Source organism: Monocercomonoides exilis, assembly GCF_001643675.1.
Source record: "Monocercomonoides exilis strain PA203 chromosome Unknown scaffold47-789622, whole genome shotgun sequence".
NCBI lineage: Eukaryota > Preaxostyla > Oxymonadida > Polymastigidae > Monocercomonoides > Monocercomonoides exilis.
In genome coordinates, this window is record NW_027150592.1 from 134,111 (window position 1) to 156,481 (window position 22,371).

Here is a 22,371-nt window from a genome sequence, read left to right on the forward strand (position 1 = left end):
AAAAACTATGTTTTATGTTTTAGATCAGTATTATTAATAAAGTTTATTTTTCTTTACAAACTTCAAGCATGTCCGATTGCTCATTAACCCCAGCTGATCCTGGATTTTCTGTAAGTTCATTTTTGCAAACTCCTTTCCTTACAGACATGTATCAATTGTGTGGGAAAATATTTTTAAAAGTTATTTTTATTTAAATTTATCTTGGATAAAATTTTGAAGAACAATGTGCTATGCTTATTGGAGAGGTGGCATTCATAACAAAAAAGCTGCATTTGAATTATTTTTTCGAAAATGCCCATTTAAAGGCGAATATGCGATTTTCGCTGGTTTAGATACTGTATGAAACAAAAAACAATTGACGCTATAATTTTTTTAATTTGGATTAAATGTTAAAACACAACCTTAAACCGACTTTGCATGTAGGTTCTTAGATTTTTGGAAAAATTCCATTTCAGCGATAGTGATATCGAATATTTAAAAACAATCATTCCACATGCAGAACCAGAATTTTTTGAATATGTTAAGGGGATAGATGGCTCGTGCCTAAAAGTTTATTCACTTCGCGAAGGTACGATGTGTTTTCCATCTGTTCCACTTCTTCGTGTTGAAGGACCCCTTGCTGTTGCTCAGCTTGTTGAAACAACACTTCTTAACATCATTGGATTCCCAACACTTGTCGCAACAAATGCAGCTCGAATGAGGCACGTGGCTGGACCAGAAAAAACACTTCTCGAATTTGGTTTAAGAAGAGCACAAGGACCAGATGGTGGTATGTCTGCCTCTGTATATGCGATTATGGGAGGATTTGACAAAACGTCAAACGTATTGGCGGGGAAATTATTTGGACTGGAGCTTAGCGGAACTCACGCACATGCTTTTGTGATGTCTTATCAGAATATGAAGGATGTGAAAAACAGAAAACTGAGGCGAAATATCAAAAAGGAAATTGCTTCTTCTTCTTCTTCTTCTTCTTCTTCTTCATGCCCATCGTTGGAGGAAAGCATCTCGAGCGAGGCTGAAGAAGTGGATTTTGTCGAGCTTGTTCTGTCGATCAAATCACGTCTTGGGATTGACGGGACGCAAGAGGGAGAGCTGGCGGCATTCACCGCGTATGCCATTTCATTTCCCAACGGGTTCTGTGCGTTGGTGGATACCTACAACACTCTGAAGAGCGGCGTGCCCAACTTCATCTGCGTGAGTGTGGCGCTGGTGGAGTGCGGGTACGAGCCCGGGTCAGTGCGGCTGGACAGCGGGGATCTGGCGTATCTGAGCATCAAGTCGAAGGAGATGTTCAGGGAATATGCAGAGAAGGCAAACTGTGAGAAGCTGAAGGAGGCGCAGGTGGTGGCGTCGAATGACATTAATGAGACAACCATCGTTGCACTGAATGAGCAGCACCATCAGATTGATGTGTTTGGGATTGGGACGAATCTGGTTTGACATTCTTAATACTGTTAATGATTTTGAAAGGACATTTTTTTATTTTTATTTATTTATTTATTTATTCACCAATTTGATATTTATAACTAATATTATTGTTTCACAAATAGGTCACATGTCAAGGCCAACCGTCTCTTGGCTGCGTCTACAAACTGGTTGAGTTGGAAGGATCACCTCGAATTAAGTTGAGTGATGAAGTTTGTATTCTTTTTTTCTTTTTTTCTATTCTCTTCCTTTTCATGAATGCTATTCATATTTATTTAATATCTCATCTTTGCTAAATTTATGCAATGTTGATTTTATGCCTTGAATATCCTGAAACATTCTTAATTCGATTCTGAACATTTTTTATTCTGATCAAATTCTTTCTCAACTTCAATTGAATTTTCTCTTTTCTCTCTCTTTCTCTCTTTCTTTCTCTCTCTCTTTCTCTCTCTCTCTTATTCAGATGGGCAAAACAACCCTCCCCTCGCGCAAAGTAGCCTTCCGCCTGCACTCGTCCGACGACCGCCCTCTTCTAGACATTCTGGTGCGTGTCGAAGCCGACGACACATTCAAAGCGCCTCAGTCAGGCGAGAAAGTGCTGTGCCGCCATCCGTTTGTGGAGTCCAAAAGATGCTATGTGATTCCCGAGCGTGTGGAGCAGCTGCACAGCTGCGTGTGGGACGGGCGCTGTCTGATGGAGAAGCGCTACTCGTGTGTGGAGATCAGAGACTATGTAAATGCGCAGATGAATGCGCAGAGGGAGGACAGGCTCAGGATCATCAACCCGACGCCGTACAAAGTGTCGCTCACACAGGACTTGTTTGAGCACACGCACGAGCTGATGATGGAGTGCATGCCGATCCCTGTTCTGGAAATGTAATAAATAAATAAATAATTAAATAAATAAATTAATTTTGATGAAATGAATTGAAATGAAATGAAAATTATTGGAAACATTTCCAAAGACAGACAAGGAACATATTTATTCAATAACCTCTAAGATTGTCAGAGCAGTTCTTTTTCTTATTTTGTATCATCTTTTCTTCATCGCATACATATTCACTCACTTTTTCACCGCTCAGTAAGCATTCAGTTTGTTGCAGATGAAAGATGGAAATCAACTTTTTTGATCACATTTCTTATTTTTATTTTTTATTTAATCTTACAGTATAGGTGTTTTTTACATAGTGTTATTTGATCTTGTTTTTCAGTTGATTTCGTTATATAGTTAAATCTTCGATTCAAAATTTGTATGAAAATTTTTTTAGCGTTTCTTGTTTTTTCATTACATTTTTTACAAGCATCATTATTTATCTTCTTCTTCCTTTAATACTCTTTTTCAATCAATTTAATATCTCAGCTTTTTGTTTGTGTTGAAGTTGTAAAAGCTAAGATCTTTGAATATTTATTTTAATTTTTTTCTTAAAGCGAATTCTTTGATTTTATGTTTTGTTTCCCTTTCATTCTGTCAATAAAAATGCTTATTAACTGTCTTATAACAATTTCTAATCAAACTTCAAATCATTCAGAAAAGGGTATTGATCAGATTAAGAAATGTCAAATCATGCTGAAAAAGTTCTAAAAGCAAACAACAAAAAGAGGCTTCAAATTATCATTTGCGCTTGCCTTTTTTCTACGGTAAAATTTTCATTTTGGATTGATAAGATGATTTTATTTTTGTAACAACACATTCATAAATTATTATTTGCTATTTTAAATAAAAACAAAGATTTTAGGGTTGTTCTTCAGAATACTATTTATAGTGAGAAAGAAGGCAACTATAGGATTCTGGTCAGATTGGCTTTGGTTTATTTTAACTTCTGTTCTGCTCTTTTTCATTACCAAAATGTTCATGGGAATGGTAAAAAGAGACGAGGATATTTGCATGTCTTCAGGAATCCTTGGGTTTGATTTTTGTGAAGAAAAGCTCGTTTCATTTATTTATAAATTATTTCTATTATTTCAGCTATGTTTATGATATCCTTATTTTGAGTGTCATTTCACAAGGGCTAGCTTGGATCAGTCCAAAGTTTTGGTTGATATATGTGAGCGTATGCTTCTTTCTTTATACGAAATTGGTTCTTTTGCTATCTTTTGTTTTCTTTTTTGCTTTCTTTCTGATTGCCTTTTTTATCAAGATCCCATCATACGGACTTTATTATCTTTTCAAAAGTCAAATGGCAAAGTCTGATGAGTACACAAAACCACTTGTTTGTTACTTTTATTAACCCATTTAATAATCTTCATCATCGTTTTTAAACACAGACTGAACAAGAGAAAAAAATGCAAGAAAAAATGCAACAGAAGGCAGACAGGCAACAACAGAGAAGAGAAAATCGTAGAAACAAAGTGAAAGTGATAAGAAGATAACAATTTGAAGTAATATTGTAACATTAAAGAAGGAGTTTGAGTTTTCTCAAATTAATAAACAAAAGAACTGCAAATTTTAAATTGGATTGTAAACTCAAGCCTCAATCGAATGATTTCATTTCACATCTGTGTTCATTTATGACTCACATTAATTGATTTTTCCAAACTCGTTTTATCCCTACTCAGTTGTCTGACAGGTTTTCCAAAATTTAAAAAGGCGAATTTTTTTTTAATAAAAGTTCTGATTTGTTTTAACAAAAATGTGATTTTCATTTTTTCAGAAAATTTAAAAATGCAAGTTAATTAATGTGCAACAAAAATTTTTGAAATGCATTTCATGCTCATTCTGCAAATAAATAACGTGATCATCACTTTGAAAAATTTAATAACTTCACTACATTAAAAATAATTGTTAAAAGTAGAACAGCAATCAGAAAAGTGGCTAATATCCATAGAGGAGGCAAAATCGGATATTTATATGTAATTTCATTTTTAATGTTTTCTATTAAAGCATCAACTTGCTTATGAAGATTATCCAATGATCCGTCATTGTGAATCACATAGTCTGAACGTTTTTCTTTTTCAGAAGTTGGCATTTGTGTACGTCTATCAGAAACAGTATTTTTATGTAGAAAAAGTTAAAAAGTCGATGCAAACATTCTTTTCAAAGCTTCTTCTTCTGAAAAATTATTTCGAATTTTTAATCTTTGAACTTGGACTAATTCAGGTGCAGATACTGTTATCCTTTTGGCTTTGAAAACGTAAAACGGAATCATTCAAAAAATTTTAGCAAAGCATACATGTGATTAATGTAGAAATTAACCCTGATTCAAACAACAAAGGAACGTCAAGAATAATGCATTGAGAACCTTTCAAATAATATTTTATTGAGCGAATAAGAATTACTTCAAAAACAAGTCTTTGAACTGATTAAAGCTCTTAAATTACGATCAAATAGCAAACTTGTGAACAGCAGAATTAAGCTTTTTTCTTTTTGCCTCGTCTTCAAAAACTATGGAGGCAAGTCTTTGTCTATCTGAATCATTCAATATTTGGAAAAAACCGAAATATGAACAACCTCAAAACCTATTTCTCCATTTTCTTTAAGGGCATTTTTCCCAAACAAACGGATAACTGCATCATATCCTTTGTGACCTTGTTGATACAGCTTGAAAAAAAAAAGAAAAGAAAAGAAAAATGAAATAATAATTATCAAATAAATTTTAAACTTCAGTAACGATTGCATCTGCATCAATGATAGGAAAATGCGATGATAAAATCTTTGATACTGTTGATTTACCACAAGCTATTCCTCCAGTTAATCCAATCACAAGCATGAAGAAATAATAATTTTCTTTGTGATCAAAAAACAACAAATTAGCAGTTATTTGAGAATATGAAAGAGAAACAAAAATATCAAAATGAAAACAATGGTAAATAATCTAAAATTTCTATTTATAAAGAAAGTTTAAAAAAAAAACAATTTTTTGATAAAGAATAAAAAAACTGAATTGGAAAAATAAACGACAGAATAATAATCTCATTTATTTCGATTTTCATTTTAATAGAGAAGTACAGAACAATTCTCATTATAAATAATTATTTTCTATTTTTCTGACAAATAAGTGAAATATTTTTTGAGTGAAATGTCGTTTTCATTTTTCACATGAAAAAGAGAAAGATTCCATTCTGACTTGCGTACTCACTTTTTCCTGCTGTGAAAGTGATTATTTCTTTTTCTGAATCTAGTTGCAAAGAATAATTATTTCTTTTACATTTCACACAGAATTTTTGCATTTATGAAAAAATTTGATAGAAAGTTCCAAACGTTTTCTCGTATCAAATAATTGAAATTCTGGCACCCTCACGTGAAATGAAATATTGAAATATTCAAAAGTTGAGAATAATCTTTGAAAGCAATGTGTGGAACAGAATTCAAAATGCAAAATAATTCGTCAATTCTCTCAAATGAGGAAACATTCAATTTTAAACAAACAGCAATATTTTATCATTTTGTCACTTTATTGTTTATCTTTTGTAATAAAAATAATACCACGATTTTTTTTGAATACACATGTATAATTTTTTCTGTTTGGCCCATTATATTTTTTACATTATCAAAAAACAAAAGAAATTCGCAAATTAAAACAATAAAAAATTCATTTCTTTTAGCTTTATTTATTGCATCCATATGTTAATAGTGTTCTTTCATTTGTGCTTGTTATTTTGGGTTTGTGTGCCAAATGATTGCTTCAATCACCATTTTGAGACTTTACCCCATTGTGAGTGGAATATCCCATTTCCAAACCCTTCTCTTCATAAATCCAGTCAATCAAAAAAGGGTTCATTGGCAAGTCAGTTCTTTTATAAGGAAAGTGAGGAGGAAGAAAAAACATGCGTAATTCCATCAAATCACCAGAAGTTGTTTAATGTTGTTAACTCTTCGGTGAATTTCAATCAATTGAACTTGTTGTCAAATTTCAAAACATGCTCCCTCAGTGGAGATTCGCTTTCATTGATGAACGTCTCGAGTTGCAGTTTTTTCATTTCGTCATCATCCTTGAGTCCATTCATCACATCTTCAGGCAAAGTCGCAATGTCAAAAATAAGAATCGTGCTGGATGCTCGTTCCCAAACAATCAGACAATCAATTGTTCATGTAGCAAAGTTCGGATCATTGACAATGAGCAACTCGATGATGAAAAATGTTGCATTGGGAAAACTGAATGGAACCGTGTTGTATTCTGGAAAGGCATCAAATGTTGTGACAGATAGCTGTCAATTTCAGAACATTTCAATTGTTCATCATTCAGCTGATATCCGTCACAAAAAACAATCAGCAGAGTGTGTTGATATTTCTTCTTCATTTTTCGAAAACTGCATTCAGCCATATTACGGATCAATTACAGCTCCATCCAGAATTTCTTTCACCGCAAAAAACTCATCTTTCAATTCATGCCAAAACAGCATCATTATCTCAAATGAGCCATTTGATCAGAGGCAATCTTTCAATGAAGGAAACATTTCATTTGTTGATTGCTTCTTCAAATGCTTGTCACCAGGCAATCATGGAGGTGCTTTGTATGTCTCATCTGAAAATGTCATCTGCCTTATTTTGAGATGCCATTTTAATGAATGCTCTTGTGGAACACCAGATATCAATTGCAATGGAGGATCATTGTACTCCATATATTGCTGTAATGTGGAAATTTTTGATTCAAATTGCACATATTCAAATGGGTCTTTCTGCTGTGGAGGGATCACTTCTTATTCAGATCAACAGTTTTTCATGAAAAACTGCTATTTTTTCAATTGTTATTCTATTCACTATGCAGCCATTTTAATCGAGTTTCCTGATGGTTCTTTGGTTGATTCAACAGTTGTCTCCGCATGCACTGCAACATATAATGCAGGTGCGTGTATTTATGCAGCAAAAGGAAAAGGACATATCACTGATAGTTGTTTTGAAGGTTGTGAATCTGGAAGATATGGGGCTTTAACATTCAACAACATTTATGGAGTCAATCACGGTGGAACAATAAAATACTGTTTTTTCGATGGAAATAAGGCAAGGAACTCAACAAATGGAGTTGATATATCGCTTTCGGAAAGTTGGGTTGGAAAATTGTCTGATTCAGATGTTATTGGGTGTTGTTCAACAAGCAGCCATCCTCGAGCAGTTGATGGCACAAACAACAAGGATTATTGGCTTCCTGATGCTGTCACATCTTTAAATGGCTTTGATCAACTGTTTGTTTCCTGGCTGAGAGGAGCAGATGAATCTGGCTGTGGATATCGGGCCAGACCATTCAAAACCATTGGACATGCATTGATCAAGCGTTCAACACAAAATGTGGTTGTTTTCAGCGGGCATTATGAAGAAAGCAGCATTTCAATTTATTCATTCAAAATGGAATTCATAGGCCACAGATGCGACAACTCTGTTGTTCGCTCCAGAGATGTGACTTCAGGAGAGTCACTCATTTCAGTGGATAATGGAGATCTCATCATGGAGGCATTCACCCTCATCCACGATTCTTCAACCTCAGCCAGTGGAAGCCTTTTGTCTGTGGATGGAAATGGCGCAGCAAAGCTGGAAGGATGCGAGATTCAAAGCGAATCTGAAAGCCCGGCACAGCCATTCAGTCGATCTTTGATTGAAACAAAAGGTGGATCAACAACAGTCATCAGCAAATGCTTGTTCAAAAACATCTGCATGGAGAATATTCCCTTGATTTCAATGGAATCTGTGAACAATGTTGCCTTCTCAGGATCAGTGTTTGATGGCATTGTGCGAAAGTCAGGAAACGGTTCATTGGTTGAAGTGACTGTGGATGAAGGGGAGAAATTGAGTCTTGTGGATTTCAGGATATATAACTGCTCGTGTCTTGATGGAAATGGGGGTGCATTGATAGTGAAGATGAAAGATGGAAGCGAAGTGGCAATAGGCAACAAAAGCTCAAATGAATTTGGAAGTGGCTTCGAACAATGCAAGGCAAATAAAGGAGCAAATGAAAGAGGTGTTGGTGGAGGAATCATGATTGACTGCACAGCTGGAGGGAAGGCTTTTGATTTTGGAAATATCATCTTCACAGGGAATCAAGCAGTGTTTGGAAAGAATGTGTTTGTGATTGCCACAGGGGTTGAAGAGTTGTGTTCTCGCTCAAAGTTTGGGTTTATTCTTGATGAGAATTCATTGGATGAGCTGATGGGATTTGAGGAATGCGAAATAGGTGCTGCAATCCCTCTGGTTTTGTTTTGGAAACCATATCCATCAGTTGTTGTTGTGAGTGGGTCAACTGGCTCAGATCATTTGAAATGTGGATTTTCAGTGTCTCCATGCAGATCCTTGCAATATGCTGAAAAGACAAATTTCGGCTCTTCCGCAAGAAAAATCAAAATAGTCCCACCTTTCAAGTTTGATTGTTCATCTGTTTTAGAAACCAGGGATTGTGAGATTTCTGTTGAAAGGAAGGGGACAGTGATTGAAGTTGTTGGGGATTCATCGTCTCCTGAGAATGGATTTGTTGAAACAAGAATAAATGCAACATTCTCAAACATATCGTTCTCTCTTCCATCCTCGTTGCCTCAGAGCAAGCCATTTCTGTGCTGCACTTCACATTCGTTGAATATCCACAACTGTTGTGTTGTTCCGTCTGAAAGTGATGTGGTTGTTGAATACAGCTTTTGCTGTGTCCTCAGTGGGGCATTGAGCCTTGATCAATTCGAAATTGCAGACATGTGCTTCGGTGGCTTTCCTTTTATTTGCGTGTGTGGAGAGAATGCAGAAGGAACATTGGAAACAGCGTTTCTGAGGAATGTTTCAAGCAATTCAAAGGATGGGCTGATTACAGCAGAGGAAAGAGGATCCATTTTCATCCAAAACTCTGAATTTTCATCCTGTGCATTGGACAATTGCAGTATCGTGCTCGTGATAAACGGAAATTTTGTGAATATCACAAACACTGATTTTCATTCAATAACTCGCCAGAAGCAAAATGGTTCTTGTCTTTGCATTTCGAGTGAAGACAACTCTGAATCTGTGTCTGTCAATGTTTCAAATTGTGAATTTGTGAATTGTGGTGTTGAATCAGAATCAAACGGAGGAGGAGGAATTTATGTCAGTTCAGGAGATCAAAGCTCATTGACAGTTGAACAATGCAGTTTCACTTCTTGCCATGCGCCTTGGTCTCAGCAAGGAATCACAAAGAACGGAAGAGGTGGTGCACTGTTTCTTGATTTGTTTGGCGAGAATCCCTCATTCACAATTACAAATCCCACATTCTCAAACAACAAAGCAGAATTTGGAAAGAATATATTTCTGAAGTGCAAAGATCTGAATTCCACTGCCACAAACGATAAATTTGCGTTTCAATATGGGAATATGGTGAGTGATGAAACACTGTTCGTTGGAAGTGACACGAAATTCTTGAACACAGATCTTTTCCGATTCCTCATCAAGTTTGAGAGTGGAACTGTGTTTGTGTCTGAAGACGGGGCTGATGTTTTGAGATGTGGAAGCAACAAAGATCCTTGCAAATCCTTTTGGAAAGGGATGAAGCAAATCAAGTCCGATTCAGAAGAAAAGAAAATTAAACTGAAAGGAGAGTGTTCAATTTGTGATGAATTTGGTATTTCTGATTTGACAATTGAATCATCAACAAGCACAATCGATGAGCCTGAAATGAGCACTTTGATGTTTGAGAATGTGCTTCCTGATAAAAATGTGCTGTTGAATGTTAATCCCAAGGTGACAATTAATCATGTTCGAATATCCACAAGGTCAGATTTTGTGTGCCTGAATTACGCTCTCATTGCCTGCCAAAATGGAAGCATTACAATGATGAGTTGCCAGTTCCACTCACTTGCTCCACACACAAATCCCCTTTCTGTTGCATTTGTCCAGATTTTTGAGGGATTTTTGATGATTCAAGGTTTGGGAGTGGAGTCAATAAACATTGAGAGAAGCATGATCGAGGCATCCAACAAAGTGAATGTTGGTGTAATTGATATGAAAATCCAATCAGTGAATCTGACTGATGGAAGTCTTGTGAATGTTGTCTCTATTCCAACAGGTGAAAGAAACGAAGAGAAAAAACAGATTCAAATCAATTCCTCATCATTTCTTTCAGTGAACGGAAAGACTGACGAGAGCCGTATTCTGAGTTGCATCGACTCGACAAGCACAAACATATTTGTTGTGGAATCAAACTTTTCTGGATGCCAGTTACCAGAAACACAAAAAGGAGGATGCGTTTTCATTGAGCTGTGCGAGGGAGGCACGTTCAACTTGAATGAATGCATTATTGAAATGTGTGGGTGCTCGACAACAAATGGAAGGGGAGGTGGACTATATTTGAGAACAGAACTCACAACAAAGCTCAGCATCCACATCGAGCCATTGAAGTTCGAGGCCAATACAGCTCATGTGGGGCGTGACATGTTTGTTGAGTGCAGTGATCTGAACACACAACTGAACGAGACAATGTTCAAAATGGATTTTGATCCGAGTGTTTTTGTTCGTCTGAATGCTTTGTATGGGATTGACCGAAACGAATTTTCATCTGAGCCTGTGAATCTTCTTGATTTTATTCTCATTTATCAGTCAGACACAATTATTGTGAGCGCAGAACAGACCAAAGGAGGAAGTGACACAAAGCAGTGCGGAACCCTTGCCCTTCCTTGTGCCACCATTGGCTACTCCCTCATCCATCTGACTCACAAAGTGGACAGTAGGCTTCTTGTCGATTTGAAGAGTGTGATAAACTGCGAAATCGAACTCTGCGATGTAACGATGACGTCTCGAAAGAAGACAGCAGCTTCAATTGAAATTGAGGAAATCACAGAAATGGAAAAGAGTTGCATTGTTCAATGTTCTGGTTCAGTTGTTCTGAAACAGATCTCTTTCAGCTTCCCAACAGAAATGACAACAGCTCACTCCTCATTCTTGTATTCAGAGCATGCAGCCCTCTCAATTGAAAGTTGTCAATTCTCAGGAAAGACAAGCATAGATAAATCCCACATTTCGTTTGCTCTCGTGGAAATACTTGATTCAGAATTGAGTGTCTTTGATCTGTTGATTGAAAACATCTCTGTTGCTCACCCTTTTCTGATTTGCATTCACTCGTTTTGTGGGAATATGTCTCTCGACAAGGTCAGAGTGAATTCTGTTCAAGTCGAGAAGAATGTGGTTCTTGTTGAAGGGAAAGAAAATGTTGACACTGATCTGGCTGGAGAATCTTTCGATTTTCTCCATTCAAAGTTCGAAAACATCAGCATTTCAAATGAAGAATCTTCAGTGATAAATGTTGACAAATGTTCCTGTCGTGTCAGCTGCTCCAATATTTCTGTTGTTCACAAAAGTGTGGCAAACAAAGAAGGAAGTGCTTTGACAATGAGTTCACATCAAAACATTGTTCTGGATTCCTGTTTGTTTGATGGAACAATGAATGTTGGCAACGGAGGGGATGAGTCGAATTCTGGACAAAATGAGGTCTGTCGATGGAACGGATCAATGGTGGAACTGAAAGACTCATCAGCAACAGTGAAAGACACCATCATATCGAATGCCTCAAATGGAGCGTTGTCTGTGAGTGGCGGAAGTGTTTCAATTGAAATGGGGTTGTTCACAAATAACAATCCAAGATTCACAAAATACCCATCTGTGAGAAGAAACATTATCTGTTCAGATTCAGGATCACTGAGCATCACAAGTTTGAAAGGAGGAGATGGATGGGAAAGAAACACATCACTTTGGATGTTGAATGATGGGTGCAACTTTGGAGGAATAGTTTCTGAAAGGGAATCGCCGTTCTTCATTCCTGTGCTGGAGAGTGTGAAAAGCGAAGAGAATGGAACAAATACAAATCTCAAATTTGAAGGATCGCTTTTTCTGCCTTGCAATTTGTCATTCTCTGTCTTGTTCAAAGAAGGTGACGAGGAATTGATTGAAACATTCAACTTCGAAGAATCAGACTTTGAATCAGAAAATGCAGTTGTTGGAGTGATTGAAACAGAGCTTTTCAGAAAAGCTGGTGATGGAACAGAAGTGTCAGTGCGCATTCTTTTTGGAAATGAAGATTCGCCATCATCAACTGATTCATTTATTGTGAAGAATGCAAGCGAAACAAATCAAAAAGATGATGAAAAGATTGTTGAAGGAGGAAAAGAAGGGAAATCGTATTTGTTGTTGATTGTAATAATCATGGCAATAATCCTTTTGATTGTTCTCGTTGGATTTATTTTGTTTGTTATTCGATGGAAGAAGGTCAAGAATGAGAACAAAGATCTGAGAGAGATTGTGAATGATAACATCAAAAAGGATCCGAAGGCATTTGAGATGGTTACAATGGAGATGTCACCAGAAGAACAGTGGAGAAGAGCAGAGAAGGAGGCAGAGAAGAAAAATGAAGAGAGGATCAAGAAGAGAGTGTTTGCGAAAAGCTTGGGACATTCAGAATCATCAGAGCATTTGTTGAGTGAATGTGGCTCAACAGAATATATTTTGGGAAAAGACTCAGATAAGATCCCTGAATGGGCATTGGAGAAGGTTGATGAGAAAGAAGAAGAGGAAGAGGCAAGAAAGAGAACGCCATCGCCTTCCATTTCGTCAACAGACACTGAAACCACATTTGTTCGAGGGGAGGATTTGTGCCCAACCACTTCGTCGATGTCGAATCTGGTGGATGCAATGGCATGCTCGTCTCCTCACGAGAAGCTGATTGTGGACTTGAGAGATTCTCTGTTCATGCTGCTTCATGGACGGAATAAGACAAAGGAGATGGCAATTGGCTCCTTGAAAGAAAGAGAGATGACAGCTGCACAGATCCTGTTCTGGGTGGCTAATCTCGCTCTTCACTCCTTTGATGAAATGGAAAACCCACTTCAATCGCTTTCCAACTTGAGTCCATACATTGTGCTGTTCTCAGAGCACATGGTGATTTGCATTGTGATGCATTCTGATTTATTGTCCGATGATGATTCAGATTCATCATCGATTTCCTCGTCGACTGTTGTGACATCTGCAAGCGATGATGACAGTGACTCCCTTCCCTCGTCTGCCTTTGAGGATGAGGATGGCTTCAAAAAAGAGTGCTTGAGGTGGAAGGCGCCTGAGCTGCTGATCAACAAGAAGATGGGAGCAACCAAGGAGTCGGTGGCATTCTCGATTGGGATGATGCTGTGGGAGTGTCTGACACTGGATATTCCATTTGGGGAGTATGAAGCAGAAATAGCTGGAGATAAAATTGTGAAAGGAGAGAGACCAAGTTTGGAGGGAATTCAAAGCTCAAAGCATTTGCAAGCAGTCATTTCGTGCACTTCAGGGAATTCTGAAGACAGACCCACATTGGCTGATCTGAAGCGTCACTTTATCCAGTGCTTCCCAGCAAATGCAGTGCTGATCACAATTTCAGATGCCATTATCGATGAAGAAGATTCTGATGATGAACAAGTGGGCAGTGACAACAACGAAAGCTGTGGGCAATCAGAGTCTTGAAACATGCAGGTTTCCCTCTTGCACATTTAATGAATGAAACAATATTTTCAAATTGACAAAAAGACACAAGAGCGCATTTGCTTCGAAGATGAAACATGAGATTTAAAAGAACTGCCATTACTGGAAGTTGTTTTGGGTCTTTGAAATAAAAGGTTTTTCAAAAGAGAATAACAAGAATCATCGGAAATCGTATAATTATAATTGTCAAAAGTTTAATCATCACTCAATCATTCTTATAATCTCATTGAAATTTCTGAATATGTTACACGTTTTGCAAGATCAGTGAAAAAGGAATTTGTTTGTATTTTGTACAGGAAACATCAAATGTCAACAGCCTTTGCTTGGATTTGAGTTCAAAATACAAATGCTCAAAAAGTTCAATTGTTTTAATAGCACATACTAAAAATGATTATCTTTATTTCTCAAGGGAGTCATGATTAAATTTGACATTTCTTGCTCATTCACTTCACATTTAATTCCATTTCAACAAAACAATAAATATTGTTCTCAATATTTTCAAAGGTCTTAAAAAAGCACTTTTTCTATCTTTCAATAGTCCAGATTCTTGAGTGAAAATTGAATTTGTCAAAAAGAAAAAGGTTGTTGCCAAAAACATAGCAAAATGAAATAAAATAGAAAATGGACTTTAACGACAAGATAGTTTATCAATATGCAAATTTGCAAGTGCATAACATCTCAACATCCAAAGAAGGTTGACACAAAACAATATGCAGTTGTATTGTCTGCTGTTGTGTGCCAAACGCTGCTTTGGTTCTGAAACATCAGCGCACAAGCAAGCTGAAAGAAATCAGCATGCTTCAGTTCCCAGATGTGAGTAAATGATGAATGGTTTTGCAGGAGAAAATAGAAAAAATTTTCAATAAAATAAAATAAAAATTAAAAAAAAAAAAATTCAAAACATAGAAGAGAAACGCATGAATGGAAAAATTCGAATTTGACGTACAGACATACTGAAAGAAAGAAAGAAAGAAAGAAAGAAAGAAAGAAAGAAAGAAAGAAAGAAAGAAAGAAACAGAAATTTTGAAAGCCCACCCATATCCACTTTGACTCTTTTTTTATTTGTTTTTATTTTATTTTTTCATTTTTTATTTTGGCATTCTATTCGATTATTTTGAGCTGTTATTTGGTTTCTTTTTTTGTTTGTTCGTTTTTCAAATGTCGATGGAAGCCTTTTTTTCAAAGAAGATGGAAATGAAAACCTGCTTGAAGAAGAAGATGATGAGGAAGGTGAAGAAGAGGAAGAGAAAGGTGAAGAAGAAGAAGAGGAATAAGAAGAAGATGATGATGATGTTGTTGTTGTTGTTGTTGTTGTTGATATTATTTAAGTAGAATTTTGCAAACAACTATGAAAAAGCTTTGAAAAAAGAAAGAAAGGAATTACCACGAAAAAGAAGAGAAGTACAATGAAGAAGGCGACGATGACGACGAGAAAGAAAAAGAGGCAAAACTTTAAGAAGTTTTCGATGATGAAGAAGCAAACGACGATGACGAAAAAGAAAGGTGAAAGCACGAAGAAGAAATTTACGATAGCGAACAAGAATGGGAAAGGTACGAAGAAGAACATGACGATGACGAAGAAGAAAAAGAAAAGCATATAGAAGACGACGATGACGAAGAAGAAGAAGAGGAAGAGAAAAAAGAGAAGAAAAAGAGAAAAAAGAAGATGATGAAGGAGCATGAGTTGAACTTAATGATGATGAAGATTGTAACTTGCACAAAGAAGTTGAAGAGGAGGAGGAGGAGGAGGAAGTTGATGGTGATTGTGATGATGATGAAGGAGTAAACCAATGAAACACCTTGGAAAAAAAAGAAGGTGGTGGAATGGAAGAAGAAGAAGCAGAAGTCTGTTCACATCTTTTCAAAAAAACATTCTCTTCCATAATTTTTCGATGTGACTTTATCTTTTTGACATCACGACAATTTTTGCTGGCTCCTCGCTCTTTGTGTAGCAATTGACGCATCTGCTCTTGTTGTTGTTGCTGCTGCTGCTGCTGTTGCTGTAGCAATTGTTGCAATTGTTGCAGTTGTTGCATGTATTTTTGTTGTTGTTGCTGCTGCTGCTGTTTCAGTTCTTGCAATTGTTTTTGTTGTTGTTGTTGCTTTAACATTTCTTGTCTCACCATCTCGTTCATCTTCGCATTCAGCTCTTCGTTAATTTCAGTCAGCAACTTGACCTCCTTCTCGGTCTCTTCTTTTTCTTGAATCAAAAGTGCCATAGATGCGCTCATGTCTGTAGTGCTGCTCTTCGTATCCCTCATTAGATGTTCTCTGTGTTCATCTCTTTGTGTGCTTTGTGAGTAATCTCTGTGTTTCTGACTGTCTTCCTTTGTGTCGTTGAAGCTAGTTCTGAGGCTGATATGTGTCAGTTTGTATATTTCCCATTCCGTCTCATCTTGCCTTGGAAGCTTCGATGCAACACTCTGATGAGAAAGTAGCCACATCAAGTCTAATTTGCTGTCTGGGTTGTGGCCAAGCAAAATCGATATGAGTGACACAATCCCTTTGTCAATTGTATCCCTGAAGTGATTCATTATGAATATCCTTGTGCAAGATCGTGACAATTCATCCAAATCATCCTGTGACAAAGAACGGAGCGTGCACAATTCAAAGAGCACAATTCCAAGTTGCCTGAGATCGGTAGCTGATTCTGAAAACGCTTGTGCAGCTGATGACGATGAACTCGAAGACGAAGCAGATGCTTGTCCCAATGCCGATGATGGCTTCTTGATTCGAAATAAGCCTGATTGATTAAAATCAAAAAACGTTTTCACATTCAGATTTGTGTTGAATATTTTAAAAAAAAGGAAAAACTTTATTGCAAACCTAGTTTCACGTGTCCATCAGGTGTCAGACGAATGTTGTTCGAATGAATGTTACCATGCTTCAAATCCACTTTGACATATTCAAAAAGTCCCAGCAAAAGTTCTGTTATGATGGTCCATAATTCCTTCAACAAATGAAAAAAATGAAAAACACATTTTTTTTATAATATTATTTTATAAATTGCAGATTTAATCTTGTTGATAAATGTAATGTGCAAACTTCATTAGAATAATATCTCCAGTGTTTTTTTCTCTTCTCAATATCGTCTTTCAGGCATGTTCCATCACAGTATTCAAAAATAATGCACAATTCGCTGCTGTTGAAGTTAATTTCTTTCACAATGTTTTCAGTATATGGACTTTTGATTGTTTTCGCTTTCGAAAGTTTCAAGTTAATTTGTTCATTTGCCAAACAAAATTTGTCTTCAAAATGGTAATGCTTCAAAATGTTCTTTTCTCCATTTTCTTTCATTGTGCTGAACACTCTGCACTCATCAACGTTCCCCAAAACCTTCACAGATATATCTTTCAAAGTGTAATGCACAGATATATTTACAATTGAGTTAAATCTGTTAACATTGCAAAAACAAAAAACTGCAAACATTCATCCAATAAAAATTGCTCAAATCTCTTTTCTGCTTGAGATTTTGCCATCAAAGCCACTTTAAGTCTGTAAAGAAAATTTTTAAAAAAAAATATGCAGATCAACGTGGATAAAAGCAATTATTGATGAATCAAACTTTGTTAAAGATGAAATTATGGTATAATTTGTCAAATGGGATGATATTTTTTGCTTTATAAATATTGTTCCATTCAGAATTTTGGAACAAATTTCTCATTTTTTAAATTTTTTCTAAACATTTTTGCATGAGAATGTTTGACTTGTTATGATATGAAAGGAGAAAAAGTTCGGAACAAATCGTTGTTTTTTTCACAAAAGCAAGAATTTTGTCCCAATTTTCATCAAATTACCTTTATTTGAATTATTCAATAGACCTGTGCGACAAGTGGCAATTTTTGCCAGTAACTGACACAGGTGACCGACAGGACAATTTTTCATGATCATAACCAAAAAAATTTTTGAATTTTCATAATTTGGAATTTTTTCAAATCGAAATAAAAAATTTATAAAACATTTATTCTTTCTAATAATCGAAAAAATGTGGCATTATCGCGTTATATCGGACAACGAAAATTCCAGTTTTTTTGCGTCTGATATTCCTAAATATGTATTTTATTCATTTTAAAAATAGTTTTAAGGCGCGGAAAACGTTTTGTCAAAAATAAAAAATGTTTCTAAAATATTACAATTTTGGGTCAATTCCTGATTAGGGTTATCGAAAAAAAGATAAAGTCGAAATAAAGCTTTTTCAAGACAAATGAAAATTTCAGTTTTTATTGAATTTATGCATTTATTAATGAAGAGTGTTCACTAGAACAGTTTACGGAATAGTTTAATAAACCTATTGTTTTTTTTTAGGTTTTCATTTCTCTATCAATTTTCGTTTCAACTGTGGTTTTAGGGTAAGAGTTTGCATTTGAATCAACTTTTTAGGGTTTTGTTTTGTTTTAGGGTTAGGGTTAAAAATAAAAGATAATTTTTGAATAGAATCTTTCAGTGTGAAGCACTGATTGTATGGTTAGGATTTTTCTTGAATTATTGGATTGGTCTATGGTTCGAATCCCGCCAAGAACTTTTTTTTTATTTTATATTTTTTTATTTTTTTTATCATAACATAAGTTTAATTATTCCAAAAAGTGATGGCTTGGGATTGTCCAATTGTGCAGATTTATCAGAACGAGAGGGTGAATAATAACTGTGTCAATTTTTACGATTTTTCGACTTTTTTCATTGACCAACAATCATTTTTTTTTTGAAAAAAGAAAAATTAAAAACCTGATTTTGACTAACTTCCGCGCTATTTGAATCACCAAAACATGAATATATTTGATTGATAAACATTTCTATCAACAGTAAAATCAATTTTTCGATGTCCGATATAACGCGAATTTGCCAAAAATGTCACATATTCCAACAAAATTTTAAATTTATTGTGAAAAATAGGATGAAATATTTGTCTCAATAAAAAATAAAGAAAGAAAAAAAGAAAATTATATAGAAAGTCAAAAAAAAAAAAATCCATTGTGTATTTTTTATTATCAAACAAGATTAAGAAATTGATAAAGAAATATAATTGATTTTTTGTATTTGTTTTTTGAAAAATTAATTCATCAAATTTACCAAAATATTTTTTTAACTGACAAGATCTGTGAAACATGGATTTTTTTATGCCACTGGAAGTCACTTCTGTCACTGACAGTCAGTCTTCTCAATGAAATAAACAAGCTCGAAAAGGAAACAAAATAACAAAATAAGTTGTTGAGCATCTGAAATGTGTATAATTTCATTTTACTATCTGTTGCAACCATAAATTTTCATTTGATATTTGATTATCTTTTTTTTTAATGAAAGAGCCATATATATAAAAACAAAAAAGATTTGAAGATTGCTCTTTGATTGACCGTTTCAATTAATGATCGTTTGAAGATGGATATATTTGTTAATATCATTATTTTATTATCTTTGTTTATTTGACTCGTTTTTCAATTTCCATAACATGATGTGACTTCATCCCTTGAATATGTGTAGTTAATTTCATATTGAAACCATATCTTTCAAAGTTTTTGAATTATCGTTCCGAATCTTTTGCAAAATAAAGGATTAAATTGAATTTTATTTATATTTAAGTGGCAAGCAATGTCATTTCCTTTATGGAGCATTAAAACAGGTGATGAAAATAAACGTCTGTGCAATCATATAGACAAAGGAATTGATCCAATTATCTCAAATGTTACAAGCTGACCGACTGAATAGTATTTGCTGAGCAATTATTGCTGGATATATTTCATTGAATGTGGAACATCTATGAAGTTTGTATTATTATGTCATTATTTCATTAGCCTTGGAAAGATCATGACTTCATTTCGAAATCTCTTGCAAATTGATTAAAAAACCAACTTTTCATTCAACTGTTCATTATTCTTCACTGATGTTGTATGATTTCTTGGAGCTTAGTCATTTTCATTTTATTTTGAACCATATTCGAAAAAAAGTCTTCTTTCTCTTATCTCTCCATCATAAAGTTATTAAAAATCCAATATTTGTTTGAAAATTGTTGAAAACATCTGAATTGAGCAAAAAAACTGAACACAGCAGATTCATTGCAGTAACGTCGAATGAATTGATACAAAAAGAAATGAGAGGCAGGGTGGAGCGATGAAAGAAAGACGAAGGATTTTGAATGTGCTATTTTTTCATTAGAATGAAGCAACAAGTTTCTTGTGAAAAGTTTTTTGAAGAAGAAAAGAAAGTTGCGGAATAAGCGTTGATTCTGTTTTTTTCCTTGAAATCATATAGTCAAGTTTCATTTCGTTTTTCTTTTGAAAAAATTATTAAAAATAAAAGAACTTAATAAAATCCTCAAGTGTTTGTTTTTCTTTTTTGCGAAATGAATAAAAAATAACAAAAAGATAGAATAATGGAGATTCAATTTTCATTGATTAGAATTTGGCTTCACAATTACAAAATACTTAGAAATATCTAATGATGAAATATCATAATATTTTTTGTTCGGGAAATCAAATATCCCTGTTAGAAAATGAAAAATTTTACGAACACTTCTTCTTCCAGATTTTCAAACATCTTCCTTTTTATTGCCTTTCTTTCCTCTTCATCAGCTTCACCATCTGTTTTTTCTTTTAATCTTTTTGAAGCACACAAAAAGAAACGAAAGCAATTCCATATGATTTTATCTTCCAAAGTTTATTGCTTCATTTCATCCAAATCAACATTAATGTTTCCTAATCTTAACAGTGCAAACCCTTACACATTTCATATGTGATACAATTCTTAATGAATTGAAGCATTTGTTGCGATTTTCTTTGAAACCGTCTCTTGATGCTCGAAATAACTGAACAATTCTGCTACCAAGGCAAACAAATACTTCATTTCTTAAATTGTTTGATAATTTGTTTTCTTTCATCACAAAGAACTATCTCTTGATAAAAAACATTTATTTCCCTTCTTTTTCTCCTCTTCTTTCTTCTATTCTCTTCCAATCAATATTTTTTATCAGACCTTTCAGCTCCTTTATTGCCTCTCTGATAAAATGCATTTCTTTCACAATTGCTCATTCCAAAGATCGATCGTTGAATATTTGATCAATCAAAAACTCCCAAGAAGATTTATATGCAAGTTGTTAAAGATTGTGATGTTCCTGGTGATATCCTAAAATCGCTTTGTTCTCATTCAAATGCAGTTCTCTTTTCATTTTATTAAAAAAAAGAAGTCGAAAATAAAACATTATCAAAAATGAAAAAGAAATGTTCAAACATCAAATAAGCTGTAGTTGCAAAACAAAAGCAAAGCCATTTCCACTTCTTTTTGAATTTCATTTCTTTTTCCTTCAAGGCAACTGTCAGAAGGCAAGGCACATATATTGAAAGAGGTTCGTTTGGAGCGCATTCAATACACAACTTCATATAGAGTTCGTAAAGATCAACAAATAGCTTGTAACACTTTCCATCTTTCTTCTCTTTCATCGATAGTTATCTTCTCAGATCTTTTATGTAACGAGGACTCTTCAAAGCCATTTATCTTTGAATCTTTCAGTGAAGCTCAATATTTAATTGTTTCAAAAAACAGAGTGATATTTTCTATTGATATAATTTTCTTTGATTATTTTGTGAATTTTGATGAATAGTTCTTCCGCAACAACGGAATAAAATTCATCTTTGCACATTTCTTCAATTTTCTTTTTTAATATAATCTTGTATCAATGTTTCAGACCAGTAAACTTTTTCTTTAAAATTATAATTGAAAAAAAAATTCATTATTCATGAATTCGAGTGAAATAATAAATGCATACCACCGTATCTTCTTTATGCGTGAATTGTATGCATTTTTTTTTTGGAGGTTTTATTGAGAAAACAACACAATTGAATCATATTAACTGAATTTGCACAAGCTTGGATAAAATAAATTGAAGTTAAATAGAATCCTGATTTGTTCATGAAAGCATAAGTTTTCACGCAACACACAAAAGCACTAAGATGATGAACAACGCATTAAGAAGAAAAATATGTTTTGTTTATTCATTTATATTTTTATGGATCATATGATCAAATGAAGGAAACAGTTCAAAAGTTTTCAACAATGAAAAATAAAAGTCTAAAAATAAAGCTGAGGGAATTTTGTTACTAAAAATTCAAAAAAATTAATTAATTTCTTAATTTTTTTTTTTTTTTTTTTTTTTTTTTTTTTTTTTTTTTTTTTTTTTTTTTTTTTTTTTTAGTGACCGACAGCAACAAAAAATGGCATGTCGTGTCGCATAGGTCTAATTATTCAAATTAGACCTGTGCGACACGACAAGCAAATTTTTGGTTCTGCCGGTCACTTTAAAAAAAAAAAAAAGTTCTTATTTTTTTATTTTAAAAAACAATTTTTTTTTCTTTTTTTTTTTTTTTTATCATATGGATAATCCTTTTTAAAATCAAACTTTCGTTCGAGTTTTGATCAAAGCTTTTTTCTTAAAGGGATTTTGAAAAATTGAAATATTGCAAACAAAAAAGGATTATTGTATTCAGACCATTTTTCATCAAAAAACTCTTTAAAATTGAATGCGAGCTTTTTATTTATCAATTTGCTGTGAAATTCTTTTCTGTCACGAAAAATGA

At 34.4% G+C, this 22,371-nt stretch overlaps 5 protein-coding genes across 5 annotated transcripts; 3 read left to right on the plus strand and 2 right to left on the minus strand.

Annotated features, from left to right (window-relative positions):
- The first annotated feature begins 21 nt into the window (after nucleotides 1-21).
- MONOS_10132 (Nicotinate phosphoribosyltransferase) lies at nucleotides 22-2,918 on the plus strand. Its single transcript, XM_067862549.1, has 5 exons — nucleotides 22-157; nucleotides 220-337; nucleotides 424-1,434; nucleotides 1,551-1,637; nucleotides 1,889-2,918. Exons 1-5 carry the CDS (start codon nucleotides 69-71, stop codon nucleotides 2,303-2,305), a joined length of 1,722 nt encoding a protein of 573 aa, XP_067721361.1. The 5' UTR covers nucleotides 22-68; the 3' UTR covers nucleotides 2,306-2,918.
- Nucleotides 2,919-2,962: 44 nt separating this feature from the next.
- On the plus strand, nucleotides 2,963-4,033 carry MONOS_10131 (putative SRP-independent targeting protein 2). Its single transcript, XM_067862548.1, has 5 exons — nucleotides 2,963-3,063; nucleotides 3,155-3,330; nucleotides 3,392-3,476; nucleotides 3,564-3,635; nucleotides 3,691-4,033. Exons 1-5 carry the CDS (start codon nucleotides 2,980-2,982, stop codon nucleotides 3,793-3,795), a joined length of 522 nt encoding a protein of 173 aa, XP_067721362.1. The 5' UTR covers nucleotides 2,963-2,979; the 3' UTR covers nucleotides 3,796-4,033.
- MONOS_10130 (putative dephospho-CoA kinase) lies at nucleotides 4,018-5,132 on the minus strand (the record flags this gene model as incomplete). Its single annotated transcript, XM_067862547.1, has 6 exons — nucleotides 4,018-4,401; nucleotides 4,453-4,546; nucleotides 4,596-4,714; nucleotides 4,759-4,831; nucleotides 4,882-4,963; nucleotides 5,025-5,132. 6 exons carry the CDS (start codon nucleotides 5,130-5,132, stop codon nucleotides 4,164-4,166), a joined length of 714 nt encoding a protein of 237 aa, XP_067721363.1. The 3' UTR covers nucleotides 4,018-4,163.
- Nucleotides 5,133-6,926: 1,794 nt separating this feature from the next.
- Nucleotides 6,927-13,792, plus strand: MONOS_10129 (uncharacterized protein; the record flags this gene model as incomplete). The annotated part of the gene is made up of 2 exons (XM_067862545.1): nucleotides 6,927-7,077; nucleotides 7,131-13,792. The coding sequence occupies 2 exons, from the start codon at nucleotides 6,927-6,929 to the stop codon at nucleotides 13,790-13,792; spliced, it is 6,813 nt and encodes a 2,270-aa protein (XP_067721364.1).
- Nucleotides 13,793-15,724: 1,932 nt separating this feature from the next.
- On the minus strand, nucleotides 15,725-17,289 carry MONOS_10128 (uncharacterized protein; the record flags this gene model as incomplete). The annotated part of the gene is made up of 5 exons (XM_067862544.1): nucleotides 15,725-15,884; nucleotides 15,983-16,553; nucleotides 16,637-16,760; nucleotides 16,856-17,160; nucleotides 17,238-17,289. The coding sequence occupies 5 exons, from the start codon at nucleotides 17,287-17,289 to the stop codon at nucleotides 15,725-15,727; spliced, it is 1,212 nt and encodes a 403-aa protein (XP_067721365.1).
- Between the last annotated feature and the right edge of the window lie 5,082 nt (nucleotides 17,290-22,371).

Bases quoted from the DNA above. Each gene is read 5' to 3' on its own strand.
- MONOS_10132 (XM_067862549.1), top strand. From the start codon at position 69: ATGTCCGATTGCTCATTAACCCCAGCTGATCCTGGATTTTCTGTAAGT. The intron at 158-219 runs GTGTGGGAAAAT...AAAATTTTGAAG, and splicing joins CTTACAGACATGTATCAATT to AACAATGTGCTATGCTTATT. The intron at 338-423 runs GTATGAAACAAA...CTTTGCATGTAG, and splicing joins TTTTCGCTGGTTTAGATACT to GTTCTTAGATTTTTGGAAAA.
- MONOS_10131 (XM_067862548.1), top strand. From the start codon at position 2,980: ATGTCAAATCATGCTGAAAAAGTTCTAAAAGCAAACAACAAAAAGAGG. The intron at 3,064-3,154 runs GTAAAATTTTCA...ATAAAAACAAAG, and splicing joins GCGCTTGCCTTTTTTCTACG to ATTTTAGGGTTGTTCTTCAG. The intron at 3,477-3,563 runs GTATGCTTCTTT...TTTTTTATCAAG, and splicing joins TTTGGTTGATATATGTGAGC to ATCCCATCATACGGACTTTA.